Source organism: Pezoporus flaviventris, unplaced genomic scaffold (genome assembly GCF_033815535.1).
Source record: "Pezoporus flaviventris isolate CSIRO_AGI_PZ_B2104156 unplaced genomic scaffold, CSIRO_AGI_Pfla_v1 ptg000107l, whole genome shotgun sequence".
Classification (NCBI taxonomy): Eukaryota; Metazoa; Chordata; class Aves; order Psittaciformes; family Psittacidae; genus Pezoporus; species Pezoporus flaviventris.
Window position 1 is genome coordinate 2,255,473 of NW_026892655.1, and position 15,223 is coordinate 2,270,695.

The following is a 15,223-nucleotide window of genomic DNA, read 5'->3' on the forward strand; positions in this document are numbered from 1 at the left end:
AGGCTGTGCACACTTGCAGCCCAGAAGCCAACCGTATCCTGGGCTGCATCAAAAGGAGCATGACCAGCAGGTCGAAGGAGGTGATCCTGCCCCTCTGCTCTTGTGAGAGCTCACTTGGAGCATTGTGTGCAGTTCTGGTGTCCTCAACATAAAAAGGATATGGAACTGATGGAACAAGTCCAGAGAAGGGCCACGAGGATGATCACGGGACTGGAGCACCTCCCATATGAAGACAGGCTGAGGAAGTTGGAGCTGTTCAGCCTGGAGAAGAGAAGGCTGCGTGGAGACCTCATAGCAGCCTTCCAGTATCTGAAGGGGGGCTATAGGGATGCTGGGAAGGGACTCTTCATTAGGGACTGTAGTGATAGGACAAGGGGTAACGGGTTAAAACTTAAACAGGGGAAGTTTAGATTGGATATAAGACATAAGTTCTTTCCTGTTAGGGTGCTGAGGCACTGGAATAGGTTGCCCAGGGAGGTTGTGAATGCTCCATCCCTGGCAGTGTTCAAGGCCAGGTTGGACGAGGCCTTGGGTGATATGATTTAGCGTAAGGTGTCCCTGCCCATGGCAGGGGGGTTGGAACTGGATGATCTTAAGGTCCTTTCCAACCCTAACGATTCTATGATTCTATAACATGAAACTAAAGGTTTCCCTGATGTGTTTCCAGTTGCGTGTTCAAGTTCATCACCACGCGAGACCAACTGCAGACACTGCTGTTGGTGATGAAGATTCTGAGAGGAAGATCTTGCTCTGGGGAAGGTATCAGGAACTTTCACCTTCCTTCTGGATGGTTCAGATGATGATGCTCTCAGAAGAGATCACAACACTAGTTACTTGGGTGCTACTTTCTGTACCTGATCAGGCCAGTTTGTGCTCTCTGGGCAGCCCTCATAGCACAGTTTCCAGATTGTTTTCCCCCAGTGCGCCATCCCATCAGCTCAGAGATCTGCACAGCCCCCAAGAAATGCAACTCCATGGCAGTTCACCAACACAAAACCAGGTCTTTCCTGCAGGTGTTGTTTTGCAACAGTGAAACCATCTTTGCAATGGAGATTACGCAGGGACTATCTAGGAAGTGAGAAAATGGGCCTGGTGTGGCTCACACTAACCACGAACATCCATGCTGCAAGCAGGAGGCTGAGGTCTACAGAAACCAGCCAGGAGGTAGAGGCAATGGCAGCAATGACACATTATTGCTTTCTGAAAGATCACCTTGGGCAACTTCCACTCCCAGTTATATAATCAAGGCAGATGGGAGGGCAGGACAGCTGCAGAAACATTAATGGAGACATACTCAAGCTTCAACTGGGGTTTTGTTTGTCTTTAGATGGACAAATGGGGGAAGGAAAAGCAAGCTCACAGATAAAGACTACCAGTTAAAGTTCAGTTTACTGCATAAAATAGTAAGTAGCCTAAATAATACACATTGTAATGGCATGTCCTATTTTTGCTGTATGTGGATCTGGCAAATATGAGTCATCTTTGGAGGAAATCCCAAACTGCTCTCCTAGCACAGTCATATCTGCCCATAGAAAAGAAGGAGCAAAGTCCATAATAAAAAAAAAGCCACCTTCACATTAACACTGGTGCTGGCCAGATTTGCCAGGGAATTGCAGCTGGACAATGATGAAGCAAATGTTGATTATGATCACAGGCTGGTCATATTTGGAATAAGAGGAACAATCTCATGTACTGTCTTCACAAGTATGATCTAATAAGTAAGTTTTTGTGAGATCCCAAAATACACTTGGTGAGAAAGCAAGTCAAACCAAAACAGATAGATGCCCTCTACTTCATATGAAAGTAATATATTATCACTATTTCAACTCCTTCTCTATGATGTAATTCCAGGCAAATCTATCAAGAAAAATCTAAGCCACACAAAGAATGGCAAGGTACACTTGCAAATGTGAAAGCCAAAAGCAAAGGAGCAACAAACACTGCAGTGGGGTCCAGAACCACCAGAAAATGGGTGTATTGCAGAACATAACAGCAAAGACTTGCACCAGAGTAACCTGAGTGATGCTTCTGAGGCTTCCAGAGGGTCAAGTGCTGGCTAAACAGCAAGGCCCTGAAGAACATTTCTGAAGGCTGACACATATGATACCTATGCGAGAAAGAAAAAATAAACACAAAAGTGCTCAAGAAAAGAGGGTTTCCATTGACACCTTCTATGAGCTGAGCTCTCGGATGGAACAAGGACAACTGGACAGGAACCAAGTGCTGACGGAGGGGTAAGGGGGTCTGTCACCCCAAGTGAGCAGGAGTCCCAGGACCCCCAGCATCACCTTGTACCATTGGTTCCAACCCTGGAAGGCTCATGAGCATTCCAAGCTGAGAAACAACATATCCAGCCAAATCAGTTCCCAGGCTTCAGCAGCAGCACCTGAAAGTGCCGAAGGGCAGGGACATCCCTCCTAAAAGCCCTCAGCTCTTGCATCACTGTAAAGTTCCTGTGAAAGTGAATTCTGACATTATCTGCTCCACAAAATCCTTCAGTTGCCAATACCTTCTCTGTGTTCACACAACGTTTCTGTGGGGCTGAAAGCTACTCCACTTTTCCACCCTGAGTGCAAGATGTAATTGCAAAGGCAAAATCCTTGGTGTAAAAACCCTGTGGCAGGACAAGTCAATACAAGTTAATACTGGACAATCCAAGGGGTTATCAACAGTGACAGTACCACTGAACGGGGAGGTAAACACAGGCAAGACTACAGACAAACAAAATTCTATAACTTGTGAGTTATTCCCTGCGTCTCATAACAACTATTGTCTTAAATACATGCTCCTAGAGTAGAATGAATAGAACCATCTTCACCCTTATTAAAAGAGGTTTTTAGCTTTCATCACTGTAAAGAAAAGTTTGAAAGCAACCACAGCATTCAGCCCAAAGGCTTAACTGTCAGAAAGGAGAAAACAAAACCAGTGAATGGTTGAATTTGTCAGTGCTGCTCACTCATCACTTCCATGCAGTGAGTGCCCTGACGGTTTGTACATGATATGGAGTAGCATGTTTTTCTATGTTATTTCCTCCCCATATTAAAAAAAAAAAAAAGGACAATTTGGCACCACAGCACAAACAAAACCCAGGTCAAAACTAGAGAAAGTGCTGTCTTCAGTGAGCAGTTTTTAGTTTGCAAAACATCCACTGCACTCTAACTCAGAGAAGATAAACTGAGGGTATGGAAGGCTCCCACCATCCCTGTGAACACCCAGGATGACCAGAGGAGTGGGCACAATTGTGCCATTTTCCTACATGCAGCTACACAGCAGATCACTTGGGATCTGGCCATGGGTGCTATCAGCTTCCACATCAAATGTCTCATTAAGATAAACAGAGACTGCTCATTTATCTTAAATTGTTCTGGGCTAAGACAAGCCCATAACATCTCCATATAAAAGGTTAGAGGGTTGGGGGTTTTCCTCCCTCCCAAAAGCTTTCCCAGATTGGTTATGGGGCTTCCCACGCTTTTGGCACTCGAGGTATAAAATCCTTTGGCACTGCACAAGCAATGTGAAAGTGGTGTAGGAATTACTACTAGCACAAGATTTCAGCCACATAACTGACAGGGATGGAGCAGCCTTTGGAAAGGCAGCAAGAGTGTCTTGATGCAACTAACCCACAATGCTGACCCTGACTACCTGAATACTTGAGCTCTCCAAAGCCCTCCCACATCCATAGTGCAACATAAACCAGACCTAGAGACCAAGCCAGGCTTTCTGTAAGAACCTGTTCATTTGTTCTATCCTGCAATGTATTTTGGTTTAATAGTGTACATTAGCCAATGTAACCCGAGCAAGATTTTCCTTTAATTTAGTCAAGGTGCTACAAAAAAATGTCTTTAAAATTCACTAAGTTACTGTATTTAACTTTTTTTTTTCTAGATAGAAGGACATTACAGGAAAGGCAGAAGGCTAAAATTTTGTATTAGATGGAGTTGAAAATATTATGACCCTATTCAACAGCTTCCATGATTCAAGTATAGTGTTTGCTACACATTTTTACTGTTCCCAAGCTAGTCTGTACAACAAAACAAGCAAAATGCCTCTGATCTGTCTACCTGTACAGGGTCTACTCACCAACTTGAGAAAACAGTCTGTAGCAAAGCAGCTGAACTGACAGTTAGATTAGCTATGGGAAAGGCTCCTGGCAGAAGACCAAGATCAAGTAAAAGAGTTTTCTTCCCAAATTCAGTAGCAACAAATCAGGGCTGGCTCTGAAGTTAATCACAACCAAAGCCCCAAAACAACCTCATCACCTTTGAGAAGTCATGAAAGCCCTGCCTTTTGTACTTTATCTACCAGCCTAGCACTGCTCTGCTCCTGGGAGCAGGAACACTCAGCATCCAAACCCCACGACACCCAGTGCTCCAGGCTGACTGACTGTACTGGTCACCCCTCACTACCCACAGAACTGGGGTGACAGCACCTAAAAAGAAAGAAGGCAGCCAAAACTTTAGCTAAAAGCACAATAAGCAGCTCCCCCCGCCTTTTAGTTTCCAAAACTGTAAGCCCTTAACAGAAAACATGTTTTCTATCAACTGATTGGAAAAATTAAGCAAAATATGTCCAATTATTTCAAAATTCTTCAACTTGCCTTTGATTTCCCATCAAGTCCCACTTGGCAGTTTTACGCCTTTAAAAAGGTTTCTACTTGTCTCCTTTTTCTTGGCATCTCCTCAGAGGGGTTTAAAGTTCAGGACAACTAATACAGGTTTGGGGAATGAGCTGCCAGAGACTAGAGATGTCTAGCTTAGGAATGTCTGTATCCTTGGAAGCCAGGATGCAGTACAGCCCAAAATCCAAGTTAAGAACAAAGAAAGAGAAGATTTCTATTGTTTGCTTTGCTAGAGCCGCAAATGCTACATTTAATAGGAAAGAAAGGGAGATGAACATCCTCCTTGTTCTATACTGACGCCTCTTTAGCGCTCTCTTCACCTGAAGGTCATGATAGAAACCACATAGAGCAAAGTTCTTACTGCAACACAGGCAAAACTCAAAAAGGAAACACTTTATTATCAAGCAGTATTGTCCAGAATTACACATCTACCCCTCATTCTTATTTTAGAAAGTCTCCCTGGTAATTTGCTTGTGCTTTTGAAAAGCAAGTAATGTGTTTTGAATTATAAGAGGTTACGGGGACATTTTTGTGGTAAATTTGGACTTTCATTTGCAAAAAAAGCCCTCAGTGCTACAGAAATCCTTTCGGAAATAACATTTTTTTTTTATCCTTGCTAAGTACTTTTGAACAAAGTTTAACAGCTACTGCTCCAAGGAGCTGCTTACATCCATCTTTAAAAGAATACTGGGGTACTTGTCCCCTGCAAGCAAGAGGAAAAGCAGCACAGCATCTTTCCTGTATTTTAGGAAACAAAGGAGAGTATATTCTCTGCAGTATGTAGGGACAACAATTTTTCTAAGCACGTTCACTTAGAGACTCCCAGTGCTCAGGATCTGGGATTCTGGGATTTTCCTGGAGGCCTAAATTGTACTTACAGCTCTTTCATTCATTCCCCTGGTCTTTAAAGTCAGGATCAAGAAGGCACAAAACTCTGGTATTGGAAGTGGAAGGCACTATGTCCAACCTTGGAAGTTTATAAACTCCATATGCAGTTGCTTTATAAACAGTGCAGGGGAAGAAAGGCCTCAAACAACAGTAGCCCGACTTTTCCTTTGAAGGTGAAACTTTAGCATTCATTCTTGTAAACAAAATAACCTATTTAGTGGAAGCTGAGCAATCTGAATAAAAGCAAAAGTTTAGCTGTAAGCATTTACAAGATGTCTAACCCCATGCAAGCCTCATTGTCCACCTGATAACCATGACAGAAAGGCCTTTACCAGAGGTTTTGCAGGCTGGCACACCAGCTTTTACCACCTCAATATACCACAGAAGAGCTCTCCCTAAAGCAAGCCGTGTTGTTCCTACAGTGGAAAAAGAGAACGTTTTGATTGAGTTTGTTTTTCTTTGCTGTTCAGAGTGAGACAGCCTTTGCTGCCATCCAGTAAGCTGTTAAAATATGGGTTCTCATTACTCCTTGGCTGTTCTGCTTCCTGGGAAGAATGATTCAGTAAATTGCTCGAGCTCCCTTCAGTTTCCCTACTGCAGGTTCATTCTAGGCACCATAAATAAAGCCCAGGACAATGGCAGGACAAAGCCCAGAAAGTTTCAGCTGGTTCCCCAAAGTATAATTCATTTGAGGAGCTTATCATTAACAACTGTTTTATTCATGAGGTCTTTACATGCTATCCCCTTCCTACATGCGCAGCTTCTCATATCAGCTCTGACAGCATGCTACGCGTTGCCCATCTACATTGCTGCTCACAGAACTGGTCCCTGTGCAGTGTCAATGGGCTACACACAGACCAAATGAGAACAAATCTGGCTGTAATAACCCCAGAAACAGGAAAACCTCATTCCAAACAAGAGATAGAGGCTAACTGAGGAACAGTTTCAGATTTAGATTTGAAAAAAAAAAGTCTTTTCAACAGGTAGATTTATCTAATGCCCCTTTTCCTCTGAAAGACAGAACAGCCTCATGCTCAAACTGTCCTTTCAGCATTTGAAAGCACCGCAATGAAAACTTACCTCTGTTTAACAGACAGAAACATCAGCACACAACAGCAAATCTAACCAAAAAGCCCTGAAAGGATCAGGAATCTTCTAGAAACTATAGAAGAATACAGTTTCTAAGATCTCGAAATGAGTGTTTGCTACTCCCTCACTGAGCACTCACAGGCAAACCTGTGCTCAGACATCTGTCATCTCCTCCCCCACCTCAGAATTTCTTCATTCCATAAAAGATTCAACCATGACCCAGGAATTGATGATGTAACAGTCAAATATCCACCCAGATCTGCATCTCCAAAAGGAATTTAAGTAAATATGACCAAAGGGGAAATGTTCAGGTAGTGTAAAATCTTGCTCAGCCTGAAAGGAATGCAATGGGTGGTTGAAGCAGTAGAGCAGTAAAACCACCTAAAAACACAAATTTTTGAACTGAAGTCAATAGAAAGGGCTCTTGACTAAAGGACACCACAAGATTCATTGGAAATATTAGCTAATATTTACTGTAAGACTCTGGCAGCCATCCTTTAGTTAGTGAAATTCAGAAGGTGATTATAAATTACTTCAGTTAGGAGGATGCAGGTGATACAAGCCACCTCAAACAGAGAGTAGTCAAACACAAGAGCAGGATGCTATTTCACAGCATCACAAACCACTGCCCACCCTGAGGATCTTCAGGACTCATATTACCTCATGAGAATCTACAAAAGAATTGCAGAGAAGAGGCAAGGATGAAAGCAAAAAGGTTGCTGAGGAATTCCTAAATGTCCAGCTGACTTTGTGTAGATATACTCTACGCAAACAGCATAAAAAATGATGCAGTGAGGAGCATCTTCTGTTGAGCTAATTCACACTAGTGCTGGTTACAAAACTGATTCTGGGGGGCTTTTTCCTCACACCTGATGCCATGCAACATTAATGTCTCTTCCCAGCTTGCTGCTAGCTCACTACCTACAATTGCATTCTGTTATCTGTGCTCTGAAAAGTACCATAAATGCAGATCAATGTCAGCTGGCAAGCCAGGACACCAGGCAGGTCTGAGGCACAGCATTCCCAGCATGAGGATTTAGAGCTGTAAGGTACCCTGAAAGACTAATCTCATTCATAAATCTGACCTAGTATATTATTCAACATGCATGTCTTAAAATGTACTAAACACTACCTCACCCACACTGCTATAAAAAGACTACTGTAAAATTTCTCTGAGAACAGCAGGTATTCATAAGGCAGGGGAGGACAGACGTGAAAAAGAAGATTCAGTGAAACTATATAAATTCAGCACACATGGAGGCAAAACAAATCCCACACCAGGATCATCTCATTCAGTGCTCTGTGTCAGGGAATGCTGAGCCCACCTGTAGCAGCCATTGGCTCCATAAGCTGAATATCCAGTCCCCGCAGGATCCAAAAGCTGGCCTTGAGCCTCCCATTGCTACTGCTTTGGTTGGGATTTGTTTCTAAAGTGAGATCGATGGCCTTTTCCATTTACAAAGATCAAGCTGGCCCCCATCCAAGCTCGTAACTCTAATTTTGATGGACTAAGGGGAATTTTCATTCCATTCATTCCTAATTCTGACACAAGACAGTTCTCTGCAAGCTGAGCAGTTCAGAAGAAGCCAAGAAGAGCTTCAGAGACTTAACTGCTGACCATCTGAGAAGTGAGGAATGCCCTACAACATCTATGGTGCAGGCACTTCTCTCCAGAAGCAAGCAGACTCCTCCCAGCCCCTTTTCAATTCACTACCACATGAACAATTCAAATATTCATATCTATTTAAAATGAGGAAATTAAAATGGCTTAAAGGCATGAAAAGAATGTTTATTAAGCATGAATATTTCATTACCAAAAGCACAAATGAAACCAAGCACTCACATATTTCCTCTGCTGGGATTAAAGACACTTCACTACCTAGTGTGAAGCCAGATCTCTCCTACCACAACTTCAACCAGAAATCTGAATGTTTCATAAGGTAAGAAAGCTGGTGTAAAAACATTACTACAACATAGACAGCCCCCCTTTGCTCCAATACTTTAAGGAAGATTAAGTCAACAGAAGAGCAGAAATGTGCTGTACAGGTGAAGAATCTAATGCTATCAATGATCCACGTCCCTGCTGAGAAAGAATTGTTTCTAATGATTTTATGGGCCTTTGATCCTCTGAAGATGAAGATGGGAGCAAATTAAAGTGTTTGATCAACCCCAGATGCATGCACGTTTTGCCAGACCTCTTGAGGACAGATGAAAGGAAAATAGTCCAGTCTCCAGACCTAGAAGAGACTGAACTGAACAACAAGAGTTTGGTCTTTCAGAACTGCAAGAGTGAACATCTGCCTATTTACACAAAAAATACCCTATGATGTCACCTATTAAAAGGGGCTGCTAACAACTGCATTAGAGCTTCTTAGCTGCTTTTGCAGGCGATTATGAAGTCTGTACATTTTCAGCACCATCTTCAGCTCTTTGTGTCCGAAACTGCCTCCAGAGGAGCATGCTGTAAACCCAGGAGACTAACAGCTATTCACACCAGCCATACAAAACACAAACCAAGTCATTTCTAGGACTGAGAGGTACTACAGACTGAACCCACCACATCACCTGAAAGAAAAAGATGTCTTTGAGAGCTCTGAAAGGTATAGCCTACACACAGCTGTCTCAAGAAAATCCCTTCAAGATCTCTCACTACAGCATCTGAACCCTATTCTGCTTCAGTTTGCAACAATCTTTACAGAACTGCAGCCCACGCCTCACACTGCCTGCACAGCAAACACTTGCCTCAGCAGCAAACCCAGAGAATTCTCAGAGAACCGTATCTTCTTTATAAATTCTTAATACCCAAAATACTATTAATCATACCAAATGCTATCTTTCAAAAGTATCTGAAATAAAGACAAATTTAGAACTATTGCCTTAATTTAGGATAGCTTTGAAAACGCTGGAGTTTGTATGGCAAGAAATAGTTGAGAAACAGTAGAAAAAACACTTTTGCATGTTTTTAACTGAATGCAGAACTGTTGTTTTAGTAAGTATTGCTTTAAGAGCTCAAATCACTATGTGTGCAGGGAGACAACTACAAAGACCATTACATTGTAGTTCTTCACTATCCTCAGGGCCAGGTGGGCTGGCACAACTGGGACACTGTCTTAGCAGCAAGAACTGGCTTCCACATGGGCTTTCATGCTGGAACTAGTTAAAAAAAGAGCAAAACAACACAATATTTATTTTATGATCATTACACGTTACTGGGTGCTGTCACCATTTTCCTTTCATGAATCCTTGAATTTTTTAATAACTGCAACAATGGTCTGTTATGTTCCCAGGAGGGGATTTGCACAATGCTTATGAGAAACAAGCAACACACTAGAAATCAGGGAAAGATGAGTCAAGCAACACCTGCTCACGAATTAGATGTGAGAACAGAAGGACCCTGAGCACACAGCTCAAACAGGCCTGCCCTGAACACTACCCTGCTGCTGCCATACATCATTGTCTCTTTTATTCCTGCATTTTGGCATGGCTTTCCACTCAGAGCTCTCTACTGGGTTTGTCCAGCCAGGTCCCCACAACACTTCACCACCCAGCACAGAGGGGATCGTGTCTTACTCTCCTGTAAAGCATTCGAGACCTTGCGAGGAGAAGCTAGGCTGAAGTTACTCCCTTTCCACAAGCACCTATTTGCTCCACCTACTGTGCAATACTAACAAGTTAAGTCAAAACCACCCACTGAAATGAAAGTGTTTTAACAGGTCCTGAGCAGGATGTTCTCCCATAGAACAGGCAAGTAACACTCAGAGTACAGCCAAATACTAACCCTTGATTGGGAGGGAGGGACCCGAGAGCTCTTTGATTTTAAAAAGATTCCCTGTTTTGAGGGTCCTCTGATAGGAACTGAAATGCCAACTGCTACTGAGGTAATCAACCTGCCCACAAAGCTCAGCAGGGCTCTGATTAAAGGGAAGGCCAGACTGTGCCAAGGTGCAAACTAATCAGATGGAGCCGCTTATAAAAATTCATCCTTATGAGCACTTAGGGAACAATTCTCTGTTAAAGCTTTGGAGCATTCTATAAAGAACGAAGCTCCTGAGTCCACACCAACCGTTTCAATAGTCCTGATTCTTTCTTTTCCTTTAATTATTTTTATGACTAAGAATCACAACCAGTCACTGGTACAAGGCCCACTCAGAACTAAGGAATCCAAGGAGCAGGTGACTTTAATTTACAATTAACATGTAACGTGCAGTGACTGCCTGAGTGTCCACATGAAATGGCCAGTTTGTTGAGTAGTTGTAAGGCATGGCTATAAAAAAATACATATTAACACTATGATATCTTTGCTGAATCACTACATAAACCTACAAACAACAGGGCATGAAGCATAGGGACTGGGAATTAAGGTAGTAAACGCACACTGCATCCATCTACCTACCTAGGCAGGTACTCACACCAACAAACCAGCCACACTGATACAGCCCAGGTCAACACCACTACATTAAATATTACAGCAATGAAAAGTGCAACTTCACCATTTCTCTTTTTCCTACTAAAGACATCCATGGGGAAATACCCTTGCATGCACCAAAGCCAGTATGATTTCAATTCCACCCACATCTGGGCTCACTTGGGAACTAAATCCAGCACAACCCATCTTGGGTCAAGCAGTGACCCTGAACAAAAATAGCTCTGGCAGAAAGTTGGATTTATTGAATAGGGTGGAGCCCATCCAAACCTGCCACTTGGAGTTAATGACGGAGAAGCAACAATTTCTTCATTCTGTTCAGCACATGATGAGCACAAAGGCAACTTGTGCCATCTACACAACATGACAAAACACCATGAAAGATAACCAACCCTTGAACAGGTCAGAGCCTCAGCTGTAATTTGGGTCTGTGTCAGCAGCAAGTTAATTACCAACTCCAAAGCAGTAAAAACAAGAGGAGCAACATGCGCTAACCCCAGAGCGAAGCTGGGTCAGCAGGCCAGGGCCTCAGTGCTACTGGCAGCATCAAACAGGGCTGAGCAGGGTTCAGCAAATTTACTGAAAAGCCACACTTTTAACAAATTCAGCTGAGCTCTCCCAAACATCCCAGTGCAGACAAGCCAGGGGATGAGAGCACGAGGGTTAGAAAAATTAACAGGATTAATTTTCTTCAACACAAGATCATTCTGCTCACAGCACAAACACAAGACAACCTTGAAGGGCAGAACTCTGTCGGGGAGCTGCAGGTTACAGCCAAAGCAGCACAGGTGTCTGGTACAAAAGAAAGTGGAGTTCGAATTGGTATCGTAAGGAAAAGCCTGGGTTTGGTACCACTGTCCAGGGTATTGGACTCAAAGGTGTGTTAGATGCAGCAGGAACATCCAGACATCCTCAGGCACGACCAGCATGCAATGAGACAAGAAAGAAGAAATTAATCAAACTACATATCAGTTGTTAAGGATCCAGAATTGCCGCTTTTCATCCTCTGTTTTTTAAGGATCTAGAATTGCTGTTCTAGTCATCAGCAAAGTCTACCAGTGCAATTAGATTCCTAAATGCAACCAACACGCCACCTTGATTTTTAAGTTATCTAACAATGCTTTTCCAAAGCTTTAGATTTGTAGTGCACATTAACCAAAGAATAAAACTTCAAACTACTACATGCAGGCTTCCTCCCAATTACACTGACTTTGTTTGTGAGCCTTCTGTAATACAATTAGAGTGTCATGGCATGCATAAAAGAAATACAAGTCTAAGCTTTCAGAGGCACTGCAATATTTGCTTAAATTTACTTAATTTACTTCCTCACGTTCAAAGCTCAACAGTTCACATTATGTTTTCCTCTGTATTTAAACACAAATGCCCCCCCTACCCACAGTTAAATCCAAAACATGGAAGAAAAATAGTATCAAATACACTGGTTACTGTTATAACCCTCAGTGCAGGATCCCAGCCCTGATCTTGCAGCACCACAGAAGACGGATACACTCCAACAGCCACCTCCGTAGCACAGAACTTCTGAGCACTCAGTGGCTGATACAGCCAAACCCTCAAGATCTAGAGATTTCATGCAGGGGAGACATCATAATTACCTGAAAAAGCTCAGTTTTCCCTGTCCTCAATAGCTTCCTGCTAGCTGAGGAAGCTTATCCCACCGCTGCTCCCTTGGCTATGGCCAGAGGTGCGTCCAACAACTGCACAGCTCTGACAAGTTACTGATTTCAACCTTCTCAACAGAAGCGTCAGGAGAGGAACAGTGAGTAAAGCCTTCGCAAAACTGGGGACACACACAGAGGACACAGCCAATACGTCGTGTTTCTATCCCAAAGGCTTCCTTTTGGTGATTACCAAATCCTTGCACAAGCAGGGGCATAAGAGTTTACCAGGAAGAGCTCCCATGAATCTTTTATAACGGAAAGTGAAAGGCAGCCGCAAAGTGAGGGTCCCCACCGGCTGTGCTCCCATCAGTGCTGCTCAGGATTTAGCTGTACTTCAGAGAGAATGAAAGCGTGGATCCTCCCGAAGCTCATCGCTGGGAGGGACATAAAACCATAAAGATCACAAATGTTAACGCAGCGCCCGGGCACGGCGGCCACGCTCCTGCGGGCTGCAGCAACCTTGAACCTGGGCACTTTTACTGCCCTTCTCTCCTGCCTCCACCTCGCCCGCGCGGCAGCACAGCAGGCACCTGCCAGAGGTGTGCGAGAAGGAGACGGAGCAGGAGACCAGGCGGGTTTTCCATGGGGGTGACAGGAGGCCGGCACAGAGCGCGGGGCAGGGCTGTGCGCTCCCCCCGCTCCCTCACACCCACTTGTCCCTCTGAGTTGGCTCCGTCTGACGGAAAACCCCTGGTTTGTGCCGAGTTAGCTCCTCTGCGGTGCTCCCTCACCTCACAGCGGGGCCGCCTCAGGTCGCTAAACCGGCACACCGGCGCCCCACACCCGGTGACCAAAGGCGTGTGGAGAACGGGGCAGACGAGGTCCCCCAAGCCCTCACACCCCACCCCCCCCCCCCGAGGCGGCAAAAGGAACGGGGGAAGGAGGGACGGGGCTGGGGTTCCACCGCCCTCCCCGCCTCTCGCACCGACCCGTCCCTGCCGCACCCCGAGCACGCACCGCAGGCGGAGGTTCGCCATGAACTCGGGCATGGTGACGGCATCCATGAGGACGAAGTCGGCTTTACCGAACTCCAGGCTCTCCTGCTCCGCCATGGCGATAATGCCGCTCGAGATCGCGCCCTCGAGGAGTGGAGCGAGTGCCCCGCCTCGCGCCCGCCGGCCCCGCCCCAACTCAGGTGAGGCGGGGCCGGCGGGCGCTTAGCGGGCGCCGGGGGTGCCCCCTGGCGGCCTGCCGAGAACAGACAGGCCGCCCGCCCCGCCCCTCGCCCAGCGCGAAGGGAGGGAGCGAGAGAGCCACCTGCTGGACAGAGGCGCACACTGCGCCCATCGGTACTGGGGGGGTCACATCAGGGTGCTGCGCCAAAGAGGACACCCCACACCCCATGTCTGCATCCAAGCACCCCCAAAGAAACACCTTGAGAATGATCCTGAACCCCGAGACTCTCCACTGTAGGGCGGCAGGTCCTGCACCCAGGGGTTCCCCCCAGCCACCACAGGACCCCACCACGCAGCATCAGATCCTGCACCCAGCACCCCTGGGTGCCCTCCCAGACCCTGCTCATTCTGGCTCTTAAACAATCCCCAGAAACTCTCAAATAAATGCGGAATAAAACCAGGCAAAAAAAAAACCCTGTAGGTGCCCTGAGCCCTGCTGTCCTGACCTTGGTCTAATCAGATTAATGATGCTAATTAGGGCAAGGAAGGCTGGGGCCCTGGGAGCAGGCCCAACCTCACCAGCAAGAGCTTTGTGGGGAAGAATGGCTGGCTGGGAGCAGGAGCTAGACGTGCAGGTGTGAGATGGTGGAACCATCCCCTTCCACGTCCCAGTCTCCATCCCTACAGCCGGGTGGGTCCCGAGGTACTGCAGCCCACAGGTGGAAGCAATGAACCCCCCTGGATATAGGCAGTGGTTCCCAGCTCTCTGCCTGTTCCTGGGAAACACAGGGCTGGGGCAGCTTTTAGAGGTGAGCTGGGAGGAAAAAATGTTCCCCCCAAGTACTCTGAATTTCCTTATTTGTGCTTTGCTTTCCTGGTGTGCTTTCTCTGTTGAGCGGGGTGTGTTCTGGTCTTGCTTCATGCGATGTGCTGAATTTTAATTTGTGTTAGCACAAGTTCCTCTTTTGCATGATGCTTATTAAATGCACTGGGAAATCCAGGCTGAGGTGGAGGTGCTCAAGGTGAAGGCAGTGCTCTGCTCTCCTCTTCCTCAGCAGGGCCACAGCAAATGTGAGCAGCAGCGATGGAGCCTCAGCTCCTTGTCTTCCTGAGGAAGAAGGCAGCAGTTGGGTGTGCCTGTCAGCCTCCTCTGCCTCTGTCCCCGCAGGCAGTAGAAGAAGGTTGCTTATTCCACCTATATCCACAAGCTCCTAAACCAGGTACATTCTCGTTAGGCTTGGGTGCAACCGCTGCTTTCCAAGCCTGGATGCCTGTGTGTTAGCTGAGTCTGGAATGTTTTGACTTAAAAGTTATGGTGGATGGGGCTGGGGGAGCCCTGCCTGGCCCCTGCCTGCAGCAGCCCTGCCAGCGTACAGCTGCACTGATGCTCTCTGGTTGCTCTCCCCACAGG

The 15,223-nt window shown here is 45.7% G+C and overlaps 1 protein-coding gene across 2 annotated transcripts in view; it reads right to left on the minus strand.

The window, feature by feature from the left end:
• MYO1D (myosin ID) overlaps positions 1-13,779 on the minus strand; it is a 112,117-nt gene extending 98,338 nt beyond the window's left edge. For both annotated transcript variants that reach the window (XM_061477555.1, XM_061477554.1), the window contains exon 1: positions 13,655-13,779. In XM_061477555.1, the coding sequence (XP_061333539.1) occupies positions 13,655-13,749 (95 nt within the window). In that variant the 5' untranslated portion in view covers positions 13,750-13,779. The remainder of the gene's footprint in view (positions 1-13,654) is intronic.
• Positions 13,780-15,223: the final 1,444 nt, after the last annotated feature.